Genomic DNA, 26,423 nt, shown 5'->3' with positions numbered 1-26,423 from the left:
TACTAAAAAGAGAAGACTGACTTCTGACTACTTCTAAGAGAAGTAAACATGTTTGAAGTTATATAATTTTTTTTAAATGGATATCCAGTTTTCATTAGGGAAGTAACCAAAGGAGATCAACAGGCACATGAAAAAATAAAATAGTAAATCATTGTTTGAGGGAAAAAAAAAGAATTTACTACTGCAGAAATATAATATCATATGACTAAGGTTTTTTTCATATATATCTATATCTAGGGATATACATATATATATACACACACACATACACACATATTTACACACACATATCTATCTCTAAACATACATATAGGTGGTGTGAGTGTACATATACAAATACATATATACATATACTGTCAACAGGCAATCACAACCTCACAAAAGTTACATGAAAACTATGCTTATTACAAGAAAATGAATATACATGTGGAACCCAAAGAGTTCACAATCCATACAAAATTTTGCATTTTTATGAGAGCAGGATAAATGAAGGAGGAGATACCAGGAATCTCCACCTAAAGCAGCATGGTATAGAAGGGGGAAAGGTGCAGTAAAGGTAGGAAAAGGACAAAACTCCTCCCAAAAGGAAGGATTAAGCTGATAGCAAAAGCCACATTCATTTCCCTTGGGAATCACTAAACCAAGGCTTCTTAAACTTTTTCCAGGCGTGACCCCTTCAGAACTTCTTAAACTATACTAAACTTTAACCCTATATGGGTTGTGACCCACTATTTTAAGAAGCCTGTGCTAGACCATGGAGATAGGATGGTCTGCTTATCTACAAGGGTCCCAGCTGCACAAGTTTAGTGCAGACTGTCTGGCACCTCTCTTGCCATCCGAGGATATGTGCAACTAACACATTATGTCAGCTTGGTAAGAGAGTGAGGTGGGTAGAGTACTTCATCCTTGACACATTCAGGGATTCCGGCATACTCTGGGTCCCGTGTTTATGGAACAGTAATTCAAAAAGACAATTTCAGGGATCCTTTAAACAATCCTTAACAATACATAAGTACATACACACATGTATAAATTAACAAAAATTTAAAATGATAAAAAAAAGGGGGAAACAAGTATATTTATATTATGTGGAATAAGTATGTATACCGTCTCAGTCTTTCAACAAAGTAACCTAGGAATAAATGTAACAACAACAACAACAACAAAAAACCTACTTTTTTAGAGGATGTTACCTCCAAGGAAATAATCCAAATGGTAGAAAAAAAGTTGTACAAAGATGTTCCTATCAGCAATGTTTTTAATAGTGACCTATTGTAAAGAACCCAAATGCCCAAGAATATTGGGAAGACTAAATAAACCAGAATACCACGCCATTTTGAAAAGTGAAGCATACACACTAAATCAATACATGGAAATGTCTTTATAAAATTATTTTACAAAAAATGCAGACAAAATAGTATGTGAACAATTTATACACAAAGATAATTTTGAGTGGCAGAGTTTAATATTTATTATGTTTTTCTGTACAATTAAGTTGATAATAACAATTCCTATGGCTCAGTTTTTTCACTTGTATAGTGGGAAAACCATGCAGACCACCGACCTTATACAGCCATTCTTTGGAAAGTATTTTTTATCATTATCAATTAAAATTTATATATCACAACTGTAGAGTCACATCTCATGCCTCTCTCAATCTTAAAAAGCAAGGCTTTTTGTTTTCATTTTTCATTTGTAATAAGTCTTACATTTTGACACACACTTTTCCATGAAAAGAAGACAGCTTTCTGTCTCCTCCATCCCTTGGCAGTTACAGCAATGATAATATAAGGCTTTAGAATATTTTTTCTACAATAAATCTAAACAATTTAATAGCAGTTCATTTGAAAGAGAGTGTCATAAAGTGTACCGTTTTCTGGAAACAAGAACAGAAAAGAATCAGTTGGCTGTGTTTTCTACCAAAGGTGAGAGGAAATTATTCAGCTTTCTGTTTCACATAGTATCTATTATTTTTCGAAAGCCATACGTTAATAGATAACAAATTGGCAAAAATTGTACTACAAATAGAGAGATTTGCCTGACAAAGGGGTTAGAATCGAATCCAATACCAAAAGTGAGAGCTGTTAGGGATTTTGAAATGGTGTGCCTCCTATTAACCTTAAGCCATAAATCCATACAAATTTCTATTTTCTTCACCAGAATTACAATCTATATCAAGACATGCCAGATACAAAACTATGAGTATGCTGAACTGTTCTGCTTCAGAATCCTAAGAAAACTTCCTCATTCTTTTCTTTTTTCTTTTTGGAGGGCAATTGGGGTTAAGTGACTTGCCCAAGGTCACACAGCTAGTTTTTGTGTTAAGTGTCTGAGGCCAGATTTGAACTCAGGTGCCCCTGATTCCAGGCTTCATTCTTTTCTTTCTCAGAAAAAAAAAATCTCCTTTTGTTTATACCAGAGGCATCAAACACTGGGAGGCCAAAACTAAATTAAAATGTAATTGGAAATAACAAAAAATATAATAGATTGTAGATGATTTTAATATGTGGTTTTCTAAGTCAATATGTGACTGGCAGGGATCTTCATGTATGACTTGGTGCTCCCATTTCTATTTGAACTGGACACCACTGGTTTATACCCTTTTAGCATCAGAACAAAGAAGCAAATGCCCATTTTGAAAAGCACTTCTTTCAAGTGTTTGTGAACATCAACTCATAGTTTATATTAATATTAAAGATTATATTAATAATGTTATGTTAATAATAATATATTTAATAAATTCAGTGACATGGTAAATTTCTGATGTATCTACTAGCATTTCAACATTTACATCCAGCAGATCAAAAAATGGGTTCAAAAGGTCATCTGCCTGTGAATAAATGAACCAGAACAGAGCTGCTAATTCTCTTCTTGAAATTCTCCAGAGACAGAGGTTTTCTTTGGAAGCCAGTTCTAATGTTTTATCACCTTGCTATTCAAGAAGTTCACAACTAAAAACTTCTTGAAAATTTAGGAAGACAGTAGAATAAGAGATTACCAGATCTACAAATTTATCCCATAAACAAGATAAATATCACCTCAGAGTAAAATTTTAATGGCTTAGTATAAGAAAACCTAGGAGGACCTCAGAAAAGATCCAACCCCCAGGGGAGGAAGTTTGACCCAAGTAAAGTGCAAAAACCTCTGGGGCAGACAGCTGAATAGATAAACAATAAGCCCTGGGGACCAGTGGGGCAGGTAGAAATTTCACTGGAACAGTAGGGGAAGACAGAAGGACCCTCCTCTGTAGCAAGATGTCTGGGCCAGATGTGCAGACAACACTGTCCTGTGCAGTGGAGTGAACACATATTCAGTGGGTGTGATAGCAGAAGGGCAGGGACCCTGCTAGCTATGGACATTGCAGGAGATCTGGGTCCCTGGTTTTAGTCCAAGGCAGAGGGGTGAGCTGAAGTTTGCTGCTATGGAAGGGACAGCAAGGAGCCTTTGCAGTGATGGTGTGGCTCATAGTTACCCATGGATCAGGAATAGAGAGGAGTACTCAAGATTGGGCCCCCAGAAAGCTAAGAAAACAACAGTATGAAAACCCCAAAGCCTGAGGCATCCCCTATACCTCAGGACTGGAACTTGACTATAATAATAAGTCACTAAAAAAATAAATACATAATGAGTAAACAAAGGAGAAAGAACCTGACAATAGAGAATTACTATGGGGATAGAGAAGATTTGGGTTCATACTCAGAAGTTCATCAAGTTAAAAAAGTCATTCAGACTTGAAAGAAAAATGTCAAATGGTCACAAGCCCAAAAAGAGTTCCTGGAAATTAAAAAGGACTTTAAAAATCAAATAAGGGAGGTTGAGGAAAAATTACGAAAACCAGTAAGAGCAATCTAAGAAAATCAAGAAAATTATGAAAATAAAGTCAATCAACTGGAAAAAGAGATAAAAAGCTAAAGGAAGAAAATAACTCCTTAAAAACAATAATAGGGCAAGGGGAAACTACTGATGTTATAAGATGGCAAAAAATAATAAAACAATATCAAAAGAATAAAAAAAGAGAGGGGCACCTAGGTGGCACAGTAAATAGAACACTGGCCCTGGAGTGAGGAGGGCCTGAGTTCAAATCTGGCCTCAGACACTTAACACAAAAACTAGCCATGTGACCTTCCGCAAGTCACTTAACCCTAATTGCCCTGCAAAAAAAAAAAAAAATTCTAGATTTAGGGCAGCTAGGTGGCGCAGTAAGAGTGCTGGTCCCAGAGCTAGGAGGACCCTGGATCAGTTCCAGCCTCAGATACTTAATACCCACACAAAAAAACCAACCATGTAAATAACCTAGAGCAAGTTACTTAACCCCAATTGCTTTAAAAAAAAAAAAAGAATAAAAAAATAAGAGAATGTAAAAAATCTCATTAGAAAAAACAACTGAACTAGAGTACAGATCAAGGAGAGACGATATGAGAATTGTTGGACTATCTGAAAGTTATGATTTTTAGAAAGTCTAGATATATTACAAAAAATCATTAAGGAAAATGGTCCTGAAATTCTATAATGAGAGGGTAAAATTGAAATAGAAAAAATACATCAATCATCACCTGAAAGAGATCTCAAGATGAAAATGCACAGGCACATCAAAGCTAAATTTCAAAGTTCCCAAGAAGAAAATATTACAAGAAGGAAAAAAAAACCAATTTAAATACTGTGGAGCAGATGGGGTTTCAGCTCCCTTAGAATCTTAGCACTTGATATTTGCCTGAGGCCATAAACCTTTCATTATAACTAGGCCCAAATCTGTTGCTGGTAACCTAGCCTAGCCCTCCATAGTCAGTCATCTCAAGTTAGCCCTCAGCTATTTCACACCCTTAATCCCATTCCTGGAGTCTGATCTCAATCACATTAAGATCCTCTTAGACTCCTCCCCAAGACCCTCCCCAAACACCTCCTCTATACCATCCCTAGATCCCTCCTACAGTCTTTCTGTATATAAGAACCATCTTGCTTCCATGAAAGCAACAATGAGATTCAATCTAGAACACACAGTCTATGTCAGACTGTTCTGGCCTGTTTGTCCAATACAAATGTCACAAATACTTAAGCTCCTTAAGAGTCTACCCATTATGTCCAATCTTTTAATAAACTTTGTTTTACTTTGGCTAAGAGAAAAGCTTGAGTCGAATTTATTTGGCAGAACGTAGCATGTTGGTATTTTGGGGTCTCGAGCACCCCTAAACCCTAAACCTCAACAGAGCAACCACAAGGATAACAAAATCTAGTAGCTCCTACATTAAAAGACTGGAAGGCTTGGAACATGGAACCTGGGTTTGCAGTCAAGAATAACTTACCCAGCAAAGCTGAGTATGATCCTGAATGGAAAAAAAAAAAAGATTATTTAATGAATTTAAAGACTTTCAATTATCCGTAACAAAAAGACCAAAATTCAATGGGAAATTTGACATAAAATTCAGGAGAAATATAAAGTAAACATTAAGGATCAACTAAAGGGATTCAATAAAATCAAAAGTTTACTTACCATAAGGGAAAATAGTATCTATACTCTTAGCAAGTGTTATCATTACTTGGGTAGTTTGAAAGAGCATACACAGACAGAAGACTTGGGGTTGAGTGTGATGTAATGATTCTAAAAAATGAAACTGGGTAGGGAGAGGTAAAATGGAGCAAAGAAATAAGGCATGAATCAAAGAACTGTTACAGTGGAAGCAGAAGGAGGTAGAGGGCTGGCAGTACTGGAACCTCATTCTGGTCAGAATTGGGTTAAAGAGGAAATAGCACACATATAGAAGGACATAAAAGTCTTCTAAATTTATTTAGAAATAGGAGGGTTGGGGCGGCCAGGTAGCACAGCGAGTAAGAGCATCGGCTCCAGTGTCAGAATGACCTGGAGATCGAATCCCGGGCTCAGACACTTAGCACCCACCCAGAAACACCTCGCTGTGTAACCTTGAGCAAGTTACTTAACCCCAATTGCTTAGGGGCGGCCAGGTGGCTCAGCGAGTAAGAGCACCGGCTCCAGTGTTGGGACGACCTGGAGATCCAATCCCGGGCTCAGACACTCAGCACCACACCCAGAAATAACTGGCCGTGTAACCTTGAGCAAGTTACTTAACCCTGATTGCTTAAAAAAAATTATTATAAAAAAAAAAAGAAATAGGAGGGTGAACCCATCTTGCCCTACTAGAAAATTAGGGGGGTGAAGGTGGAGTATATAAGAGAAAACAGATTGGGGGAAGGGGTATTCAGTACACTTACTATTTTGGGGTGGGAGTTAGGGGAAAGATGGGGAGAAAAAAATTCTAACTCAAAATCTTGTGGAAATGAATGCTGAAAACTAAAATTAAATTTAAAATTTGGAAAAAAAAAGAAATAGGACAAGGGACTTTTTAGAAGAATGTGTAGATCAAGAAGTAGGAGGGTGGGGGGGGAGAAAATAAGGGAGGGATTCTAAGAAAGGTGAATAGATTAAAAAATAAGAGGGTAAAGGAAGAGGATAAGGGAGTCTTTAAAAGGGTGTGGATTAGGGCAGTAGACAGGTAAGGAGGGGATAGGATAAAAAGGGAGGGGGAAAAAGGATGATAGGAAAAATAGGAGGGCAGGAAACAAGCAAAAAATAATTTTAACTCTGAATGTGAATAGAATTAACTCACCCATAAAACCAAAAAACAGATAGCAGAATAGATTAAAAATCAGACTCTTACAATATGCTGTTTGGAAGAATTAAAATAAATGACTAAAGTTAGAATTTAATATGTTTCAACTGAGGTAAAAAATAAAAGCAGAGATAGTTATCAAGATCTCAAACAAAATTAAAGCTAAAATAGATTTAATTAAAAGAGATGAATAAGGAAACCACATTTTGATAAAGGTCTATAGACAATGAAGCAATATTAATACTAAACCTACATGCACCAAATGCTATAGCATACAAATTTTTAAAGGAAAAATTTAATTACTTAGAGGTAGAAATAGATAATAATACTATAACAATGGGTGGCTTTAACCTTCCCCTCTCAGAATTAGATAAATATAACAAAAACAAAATTTAAAAGATGTTAAGGATGTGAATAGAATCCTAGATAAGCTAGATATGATAGATAACTGAAAAGAACTGAGTGGGAATAGAAAGGAATATGCCTTTTTCTTTGTGGTACATTGTACCTTTACAAAAATTGACCATATATTAGGGCATAAGAATTTTACAGTTAAATGCATAAAAGCAGAAATATTAAATGCATCCTTTTCAGATTACAATGCAATAGGTCAAGATGGAGTAGTAACATGACCTCCAAGCAGCTCCAGCTTCCACCTTCCCCAGTCAATGTAAAAAGGGGACTCTGAACAAACTTTGGAGCTGCAGAACCCACAAAATGACACAGAGAAGCTAACCTCCCGCTGAGGACAGCCCTGCAGGCTGGCAGGAATCAGCCAGCACAGCACAGTGCTTTGGGAGCCCAGCCCAAACCTGCATGAGCCAGAGGTTTTAGCCCAAGGGCAAGTCTGACCAGCTGCAGGCAGCCAGAAGGACTCCAGATCAGCAGCAACTGTAGCCACTTCCAGAATTATCAACACATAGATGCGAAGGACAAAGTGAGAGGTCAGTACAGTCTGGACTTACTAAAGTAAGTTTGGACTTACTTCCCAGTAAGTGGGAGTGCATCGGCTTTTGCCCCCAGGGTGAGAAGCTGCTGAGACACCCAGCACAGCCAGTCAGCACCAAGTGACATCTTCAGCTCCTGGACTGAGTGTAGGGGGACCAAGCGACCTGTCTGAGGGGTGATCGCTCTTGCTTTAACCTGCTTGGATCTGGACTGCAATCTAGGGTGGAGGTCCTGGGGTTCATGACCAGCTTGCCAGAGTGTGTGGAGGCCTCAGAGAGGACACCCATCTAATACCTCCAGCAGCTGAGAAAACCCCAGCGTTTGGGACATCACATTTCTATATATCACCAACAAAACCCTTCAAGAAGAGATAGTAAGAAATACCCCATTTAAAATAACTACAAACAGTATAAAATACCTGGGAATATACTTACCAAAACAAATCCAAGAACTATATAAGCATAATTATAAAATACTTTTCATACAAATAGTCATTTTTAAATAATTGGAAAAATATCAATTGTTCATGAGTGAGCAAAGCCAATATAATAAAAACAACAATTTTATCTAAGTTAATCTATTTATTCAATACCAATCCAATTAAATTACCAAAAAATTATTTCACTGAGCTAGAAAAAATAAGACAAAATTCATTTGGAAGAACAAAAGATCAAGGATGTCAAAGGAAATACTGGAAAAAAATGTATAGGAAGGAGGGTTACTAGTATCATATCTTAAATTATACTATAAGGCAGTTATTGCCTATCTGGTACTGGTTAAGAAAGAAAAAAGGTAGATCACTGGAACAGAACAGACATACAATACACAGTAGCAAATGACCACAGTAACCTTGTGGTTGACAAATGTAAATATTTAAGCTTTTGGGATAAGAATTCATTATTTAGTAAAAAAAAAAAATTGTTGGGAAAACTGAAAAGCAATCTAACAAAAAACAGCCACATACCATTATCTTACACCATTTACCAATAATAAGGTCATAGTGGATACATGGCATAGATAAAAAGAAAGATATAAAAAAATGCAAAGCCAATCACAAGCAGCTCTCCTGAGGACTGCTGCTGTGAATAACTTTGAGGTTCTGATCACATAGTATAGTGAACTCTCTACTTATTTAGCAATAAACTAAAGCAAACATTCACAACAATATAACATAACATCTTATTACTAAGGTGGCTACATAATCTTAAAAAAAACCTATCATTAAGTAAGTCACAATCTCATCAATCAGTATAAAGTACCCAAGTCAAAGTCTTCTTTCATTTTGACTTCAGGCTGGCTTCCAATCATCCTTAAGGGGTAATCATCCTTAAGAGGTAGTGGAAAGTACAAAGGCCATCCACCCCTAGATCACAGTAAGTCATAAGTACCCAAGTAAAGGTGCTTTCATCTTAACTAGAGGCTGACTTCCAAACTCCATGGCTTCTCTTCTACTCCTAGTTCTTGCCTGGATTTACCCAACTGTTGCTTGGATTCACAAGTAGGCAGCCCTCCAGGTCTTGCCTGGATTCATTCAACTCTTGCCTGAATTCACAGGCAGGCAGCTCTCCCCTCCTGTTCCATATCAAAGCTCACGGTGACTAGTCCACTCCAAACCATTCCCAGTTTCTGTTTCTGGGAAGACAAAGCTTAACAGAGCCACAGCAATATTTACACAAATTAAGTTTAGCAGAGTTATAACAATATTCACACACATTGCTGGCATTACCCATCTCAATGCACTTTTTGTCTGACAAAGTGACACAAACCAACAAAGCTTCTGTCTGAGAAACCAAACACAAATCAGAAGTAATGTCCCAGGATTTCTGTAAATGGCAATAAAGCCCTCTTTTAGGACTTCTGTAAACAGTAGTAAAGTCCTCTTTTAGAACTTGCCTAAAAACAACAGACAAGGCTTTTGTCTGAAAGACCAACAGACAGAGTGCTACAGAATGCAGAAAATCACAAGCATTCTCACTCTCAGTTCTGCTTGGTCCCAGTTCATGCTCAAGCTTTTATATATTCTGCTCATTCCTGTTCCACTCTTTTGGCAAGTTCCTCCCACTATGGGATCCAGGTGAGGACATCAGGCCTATTAAGGGCAGGGAAGGTCTCCAAACTCCCTTAGGACTATTAAGGGTAACACAATGTATACTGTTTCAAACAAAGTCTTGACATAATCACAGGTAGGGCTCAAAGGCATTGGAATAACTGAAATAAGGAGCTAAGTACGATTCTGCTTGCCATTACAATAACTGAAACAAGGAGCAAAGTACCACTTTGCTTGCTATTACAGAAAATCAGAAGAACATAGAATATATACCTATCAGACATAGGGATAAGAGAACAATTTATGAATAAACAAGTGATAGAAAGAACTGTGAGATGCAAAATGGATAATTTCTATGATGTTAAATTAAAAAGGTTGTTTTTTTTTTTTACAAATAAAACTAATATAGCTAAGATTTGAAGAAAAACAAAATCAGGAGAAAAATTTTGTAGACAGTTTGTCAGATAAAGATTTCATATCTCAAATACGTAAAGAACTTTGTCAATTTTATAAGAACATGACTCATTCCCCAACTGATAGTCAAAGGATATGATCAGGCAGGGTTTTTTGTTTGTTTGTTTTTAGATTGATAGCTTTTGATTTTACTGAAAATACAGTTTAGAAAGAACTACAGTAAACCAACTTAAGGGAATATTTTCAGCCTGGTTCACGTGAGCAATCAACTTATTGGTGCAGCAACAATCTTCCAGTGTTCCAACTGCTCTATACGTTCATAAACAAGGAAATGGGGGGAAGTAGCTTCAATTGGTTCTACAATAAACTTCATTTTGCCATCTCTGAGTTTCTCTGGATTATTTAGGGAAAATCAAAAATGATGGTAAGCTTCACATGTCATGTCCAAATGTCTAAGTGTGAAGATTAGTCTTTTCTCTATTGACAAATAGACTGTACAAGCATATTTCAAATTGTGAGTAATTCTGTAGTGTGTTTTAAATAAAGTTATCTGTGAGGTCATCATCCTAAAAAACTTTAGCTGCCATTATGATGGTAGTATGAGTATATATGTCAGAAATTCTTCTTCAGACCAACTGAAAGGAATTTGAGGATCAGTGCATAAATCATCTTTCAACCAATCCAGTTCTTTAACCTTAATTGCACCTCCTGTTGCAGTCAGGTTCCTGTTTAGGGCAACATTCCCTTCGCACATAGTCAGGAGATCTTCACCTATGTTATAAATGGTCTTAGTAACCATTGCTGCAATTATGCTGGCAATCCTGGTGCCAGTCCCAAGCTCAAGAACAGCGCAACTTTCGAATGGGTCACACTGGAATAGGATGTAGTCAGCCAGATGGAAAGCTCCTCACCATACCTATTTAATTATATTATGGTGGGTATTTTCTTGCTCTCCCTTATTGAAATTTTCTGCTCCCTGGGTTAGAATTTTAGGATGCATATTATTTCTTGATGGTTCTTTTTGTTTTGTCTCCGAAAAAAACCGTGGTCTTACCACTTCCAAGTCACCATCATTATCTAATTGAGCTTCTATTCTCATACAAGGGCAAGTCTGAGTTTCATTCTTGTTCAGAAAATCTATACTGCTATTCTTGCCACAGATTCCTGAATATTTCTGTCATCATGTCCAGTATTTTCTATGTGAATGTCTTTTTGTTTTGTACCCTTAACTTGAGAATCTTTCCAAGAATTATTGTTCCACATAAGTTTGAACTGTGAAAGAAAAACAGGTTTGCCAACGGCATTCAGAAGCACCATAAGGTACCTTTTCTTTGGGATATTTAGATGCACATGAGACAGCACAGTGTCACTTTTAAATGTAATTTCTTCCATAACTTTCTCCTCTTCTGGGTCCACCATTGTGCAGTGTTGCTATTAATTTGCCCAAAGCCCAGTTGCTGAGGCAAGGCTGAGTCTGAGGAGATTCGCCAACCTTCCAGCGAACTAGTGGGGGGAAGCCTGAGCTGCCTCCTCCCTTGCCACCATGTTCAGCGTGTGTGTGAACAGGCAGTTTTTAGAGGAAATAATATATAGTTATATGAAAAAAATGCTCTAAATCACTATTAATTAGAGAAATACACATTAAAACAACTCTGAGATATCATCTTACACCTATCAGATTAGCTAAAATGACAGAAGGGGAAAGTGAACAAATGGAGGGGATATGGAAAAATTGAGAAACTATTTCACTATTGGCAGAATTGTGAACTGATCCACCCATTTTGGAGAGCAACCTGGAATGATGTCCAAAGAATCATAAAACCGTGTAGAAATACTAGCATTAGGTCTGTTTCCCAAGGTGATTAGGGAAAAAGGAAAAGAACTCAGATGTTCTCAAATATTTATAGCAGCTCTCTTTGTGGTGGCAAAGAATTGGAAATTTAGAGAATATCTGTCAACTGTGGAATGGCTAAACAAGTTGTGGTATATGATTGTGATGGAATACTACTGTGCTATAAGAAATGATGAACTGATAGATTTTAGAAAAACATGGCAAGATTTATATGAAATTATCAAGAGTGAAATGAGCAGGACCAAGTCATATGTGTTTTATAAAAACTCAAATCAGTTACAAAGGACCTATGAAAGAAGATGCTATCCACTTCCAGAGAAAGAACTGATAAATAGAAGTATGTGTAATATGGTTTTACACACACACACCACACACACACACATATATAAAACATATAATATGTTAATATATGCATATGTATTTGTGTCTAATGGCAGCCTTCTCTACAGCAGGGTGGGGAGGGAGAAAAAAATTAAAAGTGCACATCAGAGAACAAAAGAAAATTTAAAAGGAAGCACAGAAAAGCTGGATAGCTTTGAAAATGATATGTAGTATTTATTACAGTTTTTCAAAATCAGTAACTGTGAAATAGAAATTCATGGTTTTATATTGAATCCTCTTTTTAGGTTGTGCTGTATACATGGAAAGTTCTCTTTTTTTGGTCTTTTTGTATTTAAATTCAAAATGAATTTTAAAAATTTAAAAGAAAAAAATATTTAAAAAGAAAATAAAATTTAGAAACATTTAAAAAATTTTCCTCCATGACACAGAAAACAAACTCTCCAGCATCCTCCTTTATACCACAAATCTTTACCTTAAGCCTTTCCTATCTCTAGGTTGGTTTCTAATTTTTTTCTCAAACTTTTTTGCACCCCATATATTCATTTTTTATGCTCTTCTCTGAACCTTCTCTATCATACTTCAGAAAAGATGTGGAGAAACTAAATAGAAATGGACCCAATAATCTAAATAAATACCAATACAACTATGAAGTCTTTAACGTGTCAAACTCAGTAAAACCAAGTATTATTTAGGCTGTTCTCACAACAGCACATTACTGACACATGCTGTTCATATGACTACTAAGATCAATCATTTCCCACCCTCAACTTAGCTCTTCAGTTTCTGACCCTAAGTAGACCTTATCTGTCCACCTACTACTTTTCATAAATTGTTAAGGTCACAGTGAAAATTATTCCTGTCTTCTGAAAACAATGCATTTCAAATTAATCTTCAGGAAAAATCAGCTGCCAAGTCCTGTCTATTCTTTCTTCACAACATCTTTCAGATGTGCCCCTCTTCTCAGTACCCACAAAGTCATCATTCTAATTCAACCCTTATCCTTTAGCCTGGACTACTGTAAGAAACTTCTAACTGGACTCCCTGATTCAAGTATCTACCTCCTCTAATTCATCCTCACACAACTATCAAACTGATTTTCTTAAGGCATACATCTGACCATGTTACCTCCCTCTACTCAATAAACTCCAATAATTCCCTAGTACCTTTTGATCAGATATAAAGTCTTCTGTTTGGCATTTGCAGCTCTTTGCTACCTAAGCCCTTGCCATCTTCCCAACCTTTTAATGCACATTTCCCTCATTCTACAGTCCACATATAATGGCAGACTTGCCCCATTCCACATACCAGTGCCTTGTATTGACTGTTCCATGCTTGGACTATCTTCCCTCTGACTTTTAGAATCCCTGGCTTCTTTAAAGACCTTAATTGTGCCCTCTACCTCGAGCCCTTTCCCAATCCACCCAGTTACTAGTGTTTTCTTTCCCTTTAAGCTCACCTTCTACCTACTCAATATGTATCTTATATGTACCTAATTACATATATGGTGTCTGACTCATTAGAGTGTAAGGTTCTTGAGAAAAGGGATTGTTTTTCCTTTTCTCTGCATCCTTAGCACTTAGCAAAGTGCCTGACATATAACTGCAAGCACTTCCTGACTGATTAGCTCCTGCTAAAGTCCTATTCTGGTGTCTCCTCACAGGACAGAGGTGACTCTGGGATCATAAAGGCTATGCCAGCGGAATGCAAGCACTGGATGCTTCTAACAAGCTGGAATGATTCCCAGTGTGGACCCAGTGATAGAATGCATATCTACTGCCTGAAAATAAACCTAGTTAAATTGGGAACACTCATCACCAGGCTGAATTTTCCAGCAGCAGTAACTATCAAAATTGTACATCAACAATCTCCATTGATATGCCTTGACATTAACAAAATTATAAATTACTAAAGTACTTAAGAGGCAGACACAGGCCTTACTCTCCTGAAGTTTACAAAAATTTTTTAAATGAAAAGTTTACAATCTAATAAATATATTTAGGATAAAGCTTCTAGTTTATTCTTTCCAAATGCTTCTATTTCTTTTCTATCACTTCTTTTTTCCAACAACCACAGCAGATGAAAAGTCTCCTGGAATCCCTGGTTTTCCTCATAACTCAGCTCAAGCTCCTCCCTCTATATGAAATCATCCCTCCCCAAATAATCATGTATTCATCTTACAAATATTCTCCATATATTTATATATGTACTTTCCCCCATTCCAATGTAAGGCATTTGAAGGCAGAAAATTTTTCATTTTTGTCTTTGTTATGTCCAGCAATTAGCACAGTGCCTGGTCCATAGCATGTGTTAAATATGTGCTCATTAATTAACTTACCAAAGAGTTTTGCTCAAATAAGTAATTTTTAAAATATACCTCTACAAAAGCTTTTCAGTTAATGAGTTTTATTAGTCCAAAGAAATAGTTATTTTCCCCCTAAAGCAGGAACTAAGCTTTTGATAGAAACTAAGTTCTCATACTAACATATAATCCTCTTGAAAATCAAAAGCTACTTAAGCTATGACAGAATGCTTAAATCTCTAAAAATATTTAATACAAAGGGAAAAAAAAAACATGAGCACAGGAAAGAAAAAAGCCTTCTGTGACATCGTGCAATTAAGAAGATAATAAAAATATTGTCACTTAACCAGAGAATATTATCTTATATACTATTATTTTATTAATCAACATCATTTAGATACTTATCATTACTTATACTGCAAGCACTGCTGAACTGTGCTTCTGGTATAAAGAAATAAGCCCTGGATTTGGAATAAGAGAACCTGAGCTCAAATTTTGGATCTGACAGGTACTATCACCTGCTGCACTCCCATCTTCCATCTCTGTGCTCTTATAGTTTGTCAGTCCCCATAATGCACTTTCTCCTCATTCCACCTCTTGAAATCCTAGGTTTTTTTTTTTTAAGCTCAGCTCAGTTATTTATATGAGGACTTCCTTCCTGGGTACCACTCCCCCTCCAATACTGTACTAATTTATATGCATGCTATCTCACCCAGTGGAACGTAAGCTCACTGTTTCATTTTTGTCTTGGCATCCCCAGTGCTAAATGTGAGCCTCAGCTTCCTATGAGGGGATTGGAAAACATGATCTCTAAGGTCCTTTCTAGTTATAAAATCTTACTCCTCTATTTTCAGAAAGTTGAAATTATAAACAAGTCACTAATTTACCAGTTCTCTAGTACAATGTTCAGACAGCGCTCAGTCCTCACCCTGAACTCCAAGCCTGGAAGGAGAACTAGCAGATAGCAGAATAATGGATTGGGGATCAGCAAAATTTAGTTCTAATGATGGCTCTACTCCTGGCTTGCCACCTTAGGCAATTCACTTCACATCTCTAGGAATGTAAGTGGGTTTGACTAAATGATCTCCAAGGTTCCACCCAATTCAAAATCCAATGATATAACCTATGAGTTAATTAGGCTAAAATCTGGGTTAGGCGTATACTGTATGGAAAAGAACAACAGATGTGGAGTGGGTAGAATAGGTTCAAATTCCTGATTCTGTCATTTCTTACTGTGTGGCTTTGGTCAAGTCACTTGGACAATCTCAAGGCAGCCAACAGCCCTAGGCCTGCAATCAAGAAGACTTCTGCCCTCAGACATTCCTAGCTGTGTGACCCTGAGCAAGTCACTTAACCTATCAAAAGTAATATTCCTACAATACACACTGAACACAGCACTCCCCTGCTTAGGTGCCTTCAGTAGCAACCTGCCTCTAGGAGATACTACAGAATCCCTCTGATCCTTAAAGTCCTCTCTAAACTGGTCCCAGCTTACCTTCTCAGACAGACTGCACATTACTTCAATTCATATGTTCACTATGTCAATCAAAGTGGCCTCCGTGCTGTTCTTTACATAACATCCTGTGCTCCACATCCATTCTTTGCATGGGTTGACTCCCATGTCTGGATCATGCTCCTCTTCGCTCTGTATCTTAGAATCCCCAGCTTCCTTTCACACTGAGGCTTATACCTATCACCTAGTTGTAGGTGTCCTCTCCCTATAAATTACTTTGTATCTTGTATATACTTACCTACATACATTATATTCTCCTTCCAAAAGAATATAACCTCCTCATAAGCAAGATCTGTTTAATGTGTCATTGTATCCCAAGAACTGAGCACAATGCTTGGAACATAGCAGGGGCTTCATAAATGCTTACTGAGTAAATGAAAAGCAAACAAAATGGATTTCTTTTAAACTCCTTCAAGTAAAGCATACGGGGACTTCCCTTTTCCCTTAAAGAATACATAACTATAACAATAATAATAATAGCTAGAATTTACAAAGCACTTTTAGGTTTGCAAAGTACTTTACAAAATTATCTCATTTTATCATTAGGAGGTAGAGTATTTTTATTATCCCTATTTTACAGAGAGGAAACAGGCAGAAAGATTTTAAGTGACTTGTGCTGGGTTATACATCTATTAAATAAATGTCTAAAGGTGGATATGAACTCAGTTCCTCCTCACTCAAGACCCAGTGCTCTATCCATTAAGCTACCTAATGGCCTCTAGATTATGTTCATGTATTTATAATGCCAAGTCAAATTGTTTGCACCTAACTCCCACCTCAAATTAATGTAGAGAGATAACAAAATATCTGAAAAGAGCAAATGTTAAGCATGTATTTACACTGAAATTCATCTCTATGTGTTTATATCCCCTCTGTTGGAACAAAAATTAATACTTACATCACAGTCCAAAAACAATATAGCATTCAGACACTAACATAAGTTAGCACCATAGAAAATTCAAAAGAAAAATTTTAGAGAAATCTTTTTTTTCTAAATCCATTAAAGAAAATAAAACTCTTAGTCATAGTTTCCTGTCTAGACCACAAATGTATATTGACTCCAGGAGAAAATAAAAGTCTAATTTAAGGACTGTACTTCCCCATAACTTCATAATCCAAGAATTTCAGAGTGCACTAAATAGAAATCATCCTTCATTCTCTAAGAACTGCTTTAATCACAGAATTAGATATAACTAACAGAAACTTCCAATTATAAGACTTTATACAAAACTGATGGTTCTTATAGGTAAAGGCAACTAGGAGAAGATGGAGACAGATTGACTATTTTAGGAATTAGCGGCACTACCTAGACATGAAATGATTAAGTTCTAGGGACATTTTTAAAAGAGAAGGAATAGATCTGAGAATACTTAATAAAAAAGAGGTTAGAGATCATTCCAAGGCTGTGAGTCAGGGAAGCACTAAGATTAATGTTGTTGCTGAGAACAATAAGATAGTGTGAGGAAAAGAGGGTTTGGTAGTTAACAAAATGAGTTTTGTTTCAGATGTTTATTTTAGATCTCAGTGGGACATAACAACAACCACCTCAACCCCTCACATTTGCAATCTGCTATTGTGTTCCAAGCATTTCCATATTTATTACCTCACTTAATCCTCAAAATAACCGGGTGAGATAAAGACAACAACAAGTACTTCACAATTATGATATTTTTCCCATAATCACATCTTTGGTATTTAGTGAAAGCAATCACTTTACAAAAGTCCTACCTGGTCCTTAGATTCTCCAAGTCTTCAGTTAAAATAATATAGTTTTTAGTAAGGAATGCTCCTAATTGGTTATCTTCCACACCAATATCCTTAAGAAACAGAAGTATTTTTTGTATGTCGTTTTTGAAATCCAGTCTGAGAAGGAGAGTACCAGCACCTGGGCGTTTTTCCAGCTTGGACAAATTGACCCCTGCAGTAAGTGATACATATTAGCATCATATCTAGATAATTATTTTTATATATCATCAACAATAACACAAACTGTAACTTACACCTACATAACACTTTACAGTTACAAAGTTCTTAAATGTATCATCTCATTGGAGCTGCGTAACACTAGGAGGTAAAGGTAGACTAAGAAACTCCATTTTTGAAATGAGGTATTAGAGTATTCAAGTGACTCTATATTACAAAAAAATTAGTAAGTGATAACGTCAGTACCTGAATCCAGGTCTTCAGATTCCAAATACAGTGTTTTTCCTAATAATACACTATACTCTCAGTCAATCATCATTATATCCAGAAAATAATTTAGGTGGGCAAATGAAAACATTCTCTTTCTGGTCAGTTCCAGGAAGGCCATTTAGGATAATGTTCTAAGAGGGAGATCAGGTGAAGGAAGGTGAAATGCGTACTGTGGAGAAAATAAAACTTAGAGGGACTACTGTCACTGTCTTCAAATATTTCAAGGGCTCTACTGTGGAAGAGGGATTAAACTTGTTTTATGAGAAAAAACTAGAATCAATAGGGGGAAAGCTACAGGGGAAGACATACTGACCCGCCAAGGAAAAACTCCTTAACAATTACACCTAGTCAAAAGTTGAATGGGCTACCGTTGACAGGTACTGAGCTCCCTATCACTGAAAATATTGCCTTGATAGGCACCAAAAATTCTGATCACTGAAAATACAGTGAAAAGAGGTTGGGTCACACGTAAGGTGTGTTGCAAAGGGAGATTCCTGCTCAGGGTTATATCAAGTAGTCTCTGAAGTCTTCCAAATCTTGGATTCCATGATTTCTAAACTAAGGTGGCGATAGTATTCAAAATAAAGCAAGCAAGTTAAAAAGAAAATGGTGGCACTTATTTGAGGCCTGATATTCAAAAAGGAAGTCTAGGAGGCTGCATTATATAGCATCAGGATTATGAGTTATGATTTTTCCTCTGAACTGCATTCTTTTACCATTTCTTTACTGGTTTCCAAAATAAAAAGAATTCACAGAAATAAATACCAAATACAAATTTTTCATACAGAAACGTCCTTCCTCGATTTTAAGCAGTTATTCAGTAAGATGTAAGCTAGTTCCAAAAAGCTGTGATTAATAAGGGTGGGGGCCACTTTCTAACAGGGTCAGCCTTTAATTTCAACAAAGTACTGCAGTTTCTACACGTTAAAGTATTTCATTCAATCTGAGCTGTCGAACTCTTACCCGTACTGAAACAAAGAGATACCCTCGAAAGTTTTAATTAATCTCAGTTGAAAGAGCAGAATTTTACTAAGTTGGTGCCATCAGTGTTCATTAATGATTTGCTTTACCTCACCATCTCAGAAATAGCTATTTACTTTTCACTTGTAATTAGCAATTGATACAATCACTCCTGGACATATGTCCATAAAGACATTCCAAAATATTATTCAATGATTCAGTCATAGTCCCATTATTTTTACACTCCTAGGTTACCAGCAAGAAAATAACATAAAAGATATCACCCTAAAGACTATGGACTGGAAAAGGAGGTGGGCTGGCCTTGAAGCTTGAGGAAGGAATATCACAGAGATAGACCTAGTGGAACTTTGACATCCACGTGATATTAGGCACCTAGAGGAAACCTCAAAACACTAGATAGACTCCCCTTGAGGATTGTGGGAGGATAAAGACACAAGAAGGTAACAGTTGGTAAACTGTAATCCTGAAGCAATAACCCACAGTGATGGTACCATTGGTACCCCTAAGTGTAAATTGTTACCTATCTATTTGTGTATAAAATTGTAGAAGCCAAACTTTAAGTGGGATGTGTTAACACTCATTAAATATGTATCAAGAACACACACTTTACCAAACTACAAATTCTTCTAAGTCTTATCAACTTTCTGAAGACAAGGACCACAATGTAAGCCTTCTTCATGCCTAGAACAGAGCTAGCAATAAAAAGGGTGCTCAAAACAATATGTGGTTGACCACTTACCCAGGAGCACTAACTTCTGCAGAGTGTCAGAGCGATCCACATAGTCTCGAAGTGTGAACGAAGTTGGGGGCAGAGGAGGTTCTGCAATAATCTGCACGGCATCCTCCTCAGAAATCTGCTGCAGTGGAGAGATCGGGGGCAAATCCTCCAGTTCTTGAAGTCATCATCATAGACAGGTGCAAGGAAAGGATAAAGCTAAGCTTTCCTACTGCATGCATGCTTTCCATCAAGACAACCTATTTCCGAGTTTACATCTCTCATAAATTGGACTGATTTCTGGGGGTGGGGTAGTAGTAAAGGAATAGTTGTGTGGATGCACACCTATGATTTCAGTGGGAGGGGGAGAGGGAGGGAGAGAGGGGGGAGAGAGGGAGAGAGGGAGAGAGGGAGAGAGGGAGAGAGAGAGAGAGAGAGAGAGAGAGAGCGTGTGTGTGTGTGTGTCCCAGTGTAGAAACTCCCTTCATCAATGCGAATTTTCAACTCTGTAACGTCTAGTCATAGAAAGGTACACGGGCACTGAAAGGTTAAGTGATTTAATTGTGGCTGCTGTTTTAGTCATTTTCAATCATAATGACTCTTTGTGACCCATTTTTGCGATTTTCTTCACAAAGATACTGGAGTGGTTTGCCATCTCCTTTTCCAGCTCATTTTACAGATGAGGAAATATATAAACAGGGTTAATCAAGCTGCCCAGGGTCACACAGACAGTTAATGTCTGAGATAAGATCTGAACTCAGGAAAGTGAGTTTTCCTGACTCCAAGTCTAGTACTATATCCACTATGCCCCCATCACAATCCTAAGAGACTTTAATATCTACGACTATATAATCCTTCTAACAACTCACCCTCATAGTTTCCTAAAATCTTCTTCTATGATCCCAACCACCTCATTATTGTGGTCAAACTTTATATGTTACCATCACACAAATTCAACACCACCAGGATGCTGAGCTCTTCAATTTCTCTCTGAGTCCTATCTCTTGTCCTACCTCTCAAATGCCCTTACTTCATTGATACCTATTATTGGTCTTCATTGGAACCTTCAGTGCTTCAATTATCCCCTACTGTCCCAGGCCATTAACTTTTTCTTGGTCTCATTTTCCTCCTTGCCCTTGTCTATAGGAACAAACACTTTAACAATGCCATCTTCTTTGCCCTTTAATCTTCTGCTATTCCACCCCCAATACCTCATTTGCCTCCTTACTTACCCCAAGATGTCCAATGTGGTTGATGCAAATCAGTAGAAATTTATTCCATCAACCACTTGAAATGTGGCTTCTGTACCCAACACTATATTGGAATTGCTTCTTCATGAGCATTAATGACCACCTAATTAACAAATCAATGCCGCTCCATGCCCCCTTTTTTGGTTATAATAATGTTGCTCTAAGGCATGTAATATTATGGACTGATCCCTCCTTCTGAACTTATTTCTAGGCTTCTGTGATGTAGCATTCTCATAGTTTCCCTCCTACTTTTAGTCATTCCTGTGCTAGTTCAGTATATTCCACCAGCCCCTTTAAAATGTAAATGTTCCTAAGTTTCAGTTCTTGGCCTTATTCTCTCATTACATGAACCTTCTCCCTTGGTGCTCCCTTCTACTCCCACTACTTCAATTATCACCTTTATAAAGATTCCCAAATTTCTGTCTTCAACCCCAATTGTTGCCCAGAGTACCAGCCTCTTATTTCTAAATGTCTGCTGGGCAGCTATACTTTCGTGGCCTTCTAGCATCTCTAATTCAAAACACACAAAATTTAATAGGCCATCTTCTCTATTAATTTTTATCTTTTTAAAAAAAATAATTGTTTCGACCAAAATTTTAATATTGAACATAAATACAACCAACTAAATTTGTTAAGCAACTACTTATAATTTACTTTAATGTAAGATAAACAAGGTGTTTCAGTGAATGGTGAAATGAAGAATTTGCCTTAAAGTCAAGATGCCTTGGGTTCAGGTCTCCTGGGCCTCTGCCATGTCTTTATGTAACAGACTACAACTCTTGGTGCCCCAGGCAAGTCTCTCTAAGTGGTAGATAAGATTGTTATCTAACCTAGTAGCTCCTCATCCTGCTCTCACTATATTGATGAAATCACTAATTTGGTTTAAAAAAAAATTTAATGTATAAAGTAACATTCCTTTCAGTCATCCCAAATGCCCTTTCAGGAATTTTTGTCCACTCACTTTCTCATTTTTCTAGTTAGTGTACACTGTGTTCTTTGGTTCTACATTTTTCAATTTGTATTATTTCATAAAATATTTTTCAGATATCTTTATATTCCTCATACTTGCATTTCTTAATGACATTACAACATTATATTACCTTAATGTATCACAATTTATTTAACCATTTCCCTACTGTGAGACACAGACTACTTCTCATTTTTCACTGGATAGAATACAGAATGCTTAGCATTCATAGTATACTTCTATGAAAAAGTTGAAAAATTATTTTCAGTTGTTCTTAATGTCATTCTTCTATAACCCCAGCCACCACATTATTGTGGTCAAACTTTAGATGTTATCATCACAAATAAATTCAACACCACCAGGATGTAAACTCTGCAATTTCACTCTGAGCCCAATCTCTTGTCCTACCTCTCAAATGCCCTTACTTCATCCATACCTGTTCTTGGTCTTCATTAAAACTTTTACTTAATGCCTAACTGCTCTCCAAAATGGTTCTCTTGATTTGTTTCTCTAAACCCTACCAGCAAAAAATGTTGTTGCTTTTATCCTATTTTTGTGATTCAATAGTTTGTGGTAGTCCTTCAAAATTGTTTTAATTTTCACATCTCTGCTTTTTGGTAAGACTGGCATTTTTTCAAATAACTAATAAAAATTTTTGTTCACAATCTGTAATTCATCATGGGCTTAGAGGTACCCCTGTGCATTTTTATTTCTTTTATATTTTAGTTATCAAGTTTTTATCTGTTGTATTTGCTGTAAACATTTTATTCTCACCAGTTGCTTTCTTTTTCCTGTAATCATTCTATTTTTGTTGTACTGAATTTTTAAAAAATTCTAATTTAGTCAAGCATTATCTATCTTGTTCCTAATAATTTCATAAAAAATATTTCCCTATCAAAATCTCCTCCAAGTTTATCTTTCCAGTGGTACTCCCACTTTCCCATAAACCCAGAATTCCGAGCTTTGATTCCTCCCTCACTTCCCACACATCCATCTTTTCTGCCTCTACAATCTGTCTTATCAAGCTTCTCCTTTCTATTCCTCCAAAAACAGCTCTGGCAGAAACCACATTTCTTCTTGCCTAGACTATTTTAAGACATATTCTTGCTTCAAGACTATCCCTTCTCCAATTCAGTAATTCAAATAAAAGGGCTAGAATAAAGATGGTCTGTAAGGTCCCTGCCAGATCTAGATCTATAAACTATGATAATGTCACTGTTTTATTTAAAATCTTGAGTGGCTCCCCAATGCCTAAAGGAACCAAATTTAAATTTTTGATTTTGGCACTCAAGATTCTCCACAAGTCAACCCCAACTCTAAAGTAAAGGCTGGTTTCTTTCCTCTAAAGAGATGGAAAATTGACTTGAAGAATAGCTCTCCATCCTCCAGGTTATCAGGGAAAAATGAGATGTTATTTGAAAGAACAATTGTTCTTTATAATTAACAATTAACAAAGAAGAAAAAAAGATATGATGGGGCAGAAGGAATTCCTGACTTTTGTCAAGAGGTCAGAGGGTAGAAGCTTGGGACAAAAAGAAAGAAGCAAAGAAGGATCACTGAACACATGAGGTTAACAAGTATAAGACTTTTCCCACAAAAGAGGGAGCTAGACTAGATACAAAGAGAATTCATTAATGGGTTGATGCCAACTTGGGAGGGATAAGACTCTAACAGAGTAGCCCATACACTCTATTCTCAGGATCCTGCATAGATATATGGGTTAAAGGGACCTCAGAGCTCATTGTAATTCAAACTCCACAGATCACAGATGAGAAAATTGCAGCACAAAGAGCATAAGTGACTTGTTCAAAGTTATACATAGAGTAACTGAGCTGGAACTCAAAATGGGGGCCTTCTGACTCCAATCAGTGCTCTTTCCACTATATCACACATGAATTACATCATGAAACAAACAACAAATCCAAAATTCATACAATTTTAAGAAATGAATATAAATTACAAGAATTCCAAGTTATCTTCCACAAACCTCTCCAAACCCAGTTTGACTATAGCTTTAAGAATCCAATCTAAACACTGAAATAAAATTTGTAAATGTTACTAGAAAGAAGGTCAAAAGCAGTCTCATAAACAAATACAAAAATCTATGAGCTGATTTTTAAAAAGCATTCCATGATAGTATAGCTATTTAAAAGTTATGGTTAGTAGCAGCATTATAGTTTCGTTTTTTTCCTTGCTATGCATAAAGTATACTACTTCCTACTAGTATAGTACAGACTGTTAGCATAGAGCAATAGTCTAGTGTAGTATCTAACAGACTAGGTAGTTTTCTACACTGCCCCCCCCCAATTGAATTCAGAAACAGAAGCATGCCCCAAATTTCAGAATTACCTTCTAGCAATATTTGTGGATCAAAGTTGGTTATTTCTGTCTTGAGCTGTTCTTCATTAAGGTGAGGGTGAGTGTCTTGTACAGAAATATTCTCTTGTCTAGTTGAGCTGGAAGTCTGAGAACTATTCCATAATGAAGAAGTCCTGTAGTTCTTAAATCCCCAATGGAAAAAACTGCCAGAAGACTGCTGAGGCAGTGCCAAGAGTCCATGTAAAGCTGTTTTTCTTGGTCTGGTTAACGGATTTCTGATTTGCATGATGGTGATGAAATTTCTTATTTTTATTGTGTAGAACCATTTGGGTATCTGCTGAGCTGGCAGAGCCATTTTCCATATAATGTTAGCATCTATAAAAGCATAAAATAAATAGAAGTAAAGAAAAAGAGCTAAAAAATTTTAAACAAGTAAAACAACATACTCAAGGTAGAAAAAAATAAGTCCTTATTAAAAATCAGCCCCTCAAAAAGTACAAAAAATTGACCCAGATTTATAGCTGGAAAGGAATACAAGTTCAAGTCCTTCATTTTACAGATGACAAAACTAAGCTCCAGGAAACCTAAGTCACTTTACCAAACATGTGCGTGTGTGTGTGTGTGTGTGTGTGTTTGTGTTTAAGAAGCACATTTGAACTGAGATCCTGACTCTAACCTTTTTCCACTGTACCAAACTGGCCAACATAGGTTTTTGCTTGGCCAGAAAGAACCAAGAGCTTCAAGAGGAAGAAAGAAATCTGCAAGATGCAGGTGGATGAAGAACCTAGGACTGAGAAACACATAACACACACAACATTTAAGACAAATATCTATAATTGTATCAAATATATCTATCAATTGAGAGTTTGTATTAATTCAGAATTCACATTTCAGGAAGACAGAAACATGAGGACATTTTAGTGTCCTGAAATTCAATCTTCAAGCAGCAGATTGTGAGCCTGAATATCACTGTATTACTGAAATGTGTTTTATTGACTATAAAAGCTGTTAAAATAGAAACACAAAGAAATCATCTTTGCCTTATATGAACTATCAAAACATTTATTATACTACATGTAGAACAGTGAGTGCTATTTCTTTTGCTTCATCCATAGAGCTGAGCTAACACTTGATTATTTCAAGGATAAAACTGTTTTCTGAAACAGGAATTGATCATAACAAAAGCAGTTCTGTTGAGTCCTGTTACATTAGTAACAGGGGGTGCAATTAGATGGAGAAAAATAATGTAGCTTTTAATGAAAAAGATCACAACTGGCAAGGATAATGAAATGACAGCAATAAGCAAGAATCTGGCAGTAAACAAATATAAATTTCTAACTAAAAAAATAAAGTAAAAGAGATTACAATTGGAGAAAGATGCTATTCAACCCCCGCAAATCTTTCCTTTTCTAAAGATGTTTATGAGAATAACAAATGCTTTTTTGAGACATTTGTAAGTTTAAAAGGCCACTATGGTTAGACAAGAGTCTTTTTCTTAAAGTAAATATATCATGAACTGACATTTCTGGCTGATATAATCTAAACTGAAATTGTATTGCTGCCCCTCCCTGTTGCTATTATTTACATTATTGCTGTCAGTACCTGTCACACAGTAGATTTTAAATAAATGTCTGACTGCCATAGTTTCTTTGATAGAGCTTTGCTTCCTTCACTCTAACACCTCACATAAAATCTCCACATTTCTCTAGATTCTTTATAGAATTGCAAAATTAATGCTAGTTGTAAACTCTGAGGCCACATGCATTTTTTTTAACAATAAAAAGACTTTAATGGAAATGAAACCAAAATTTGACCACAAAGCCATGAAACAAAAGTACTAACAGGAGATAACACTGAGGCTTTGTGATTAAGTTACTTGCCCATAGTTACACAGCTAGTATTAAAAGAATCTGAATCCAGTCTTCATTCCATATGGTATAATAATAATTCCATTGTGACA

At 36.4% G+C, this 26,423-nt stretch overlaps 1 protein-coding gene and 1 pseudogene across 2 annotated transcripts in view; both read right to left on the bottom strand.

The window, feature by feature from the left end:
• The window catches only part of MTERF3 (mitochondrial transcription termination factor 3), a 60,050-nt gene that overhangs the window by 19,384 nt on the left and 14,243 nt on the right, over nucleotides 1–26,423 (bottom strand). For both annotated transcript variants that reach the window (XM_069086593.1, XM_069086594.1), the window contains exons 2-4: nucleotides 24,494–24,838; nucleotides 19,952–20,104; nucleotides 17,767–17,956 (exon numbers count right to left, since the gene is read on the bottom strand). In XM_069086593.1, coding sequence (XP_068942694.1) covers nucleotides 17,767–17,956; nucleotides 19,952–20,104; nucleotides 24,494–24,818 — 668 coding nt within the window. In that variant the 5' untranslated portion in view covers nucleotides 24,819–24,838. The remainder of the gene's footprint in view (nucleotides 1–17,766; nucleotides 17,957–19,951; nucleotides 20,105–24,493; nucleotides 24,839–26,423) is intronic.
• LOC138160045 (methyltransferase-like protein 22 pseudogene) lies at nucleotides 9,724–12,288 on the bottom strand (annotated as a pseudogene).

Source organism: Petaurus breviceps, unplaced genomic scaffold (genome assembly GCF_028583685.1).
Source record: "Petaurus breviceps papuanus isolate PSGF00001 unplaced genomic scaffold, PetGlider_PUasm1.0 179, whole genome shotgun sequence".
NCBI classification, from domain to species: domain Eukaryota; kingdom Metazoa; phylum Chordata; class Mammalia; order Diprotodontia; family Petauridae; genus Petaurus; species Petaurus breviceps.
This window is presented reverse-complemented; position numbering and strand designations above follow the sequence as displayed.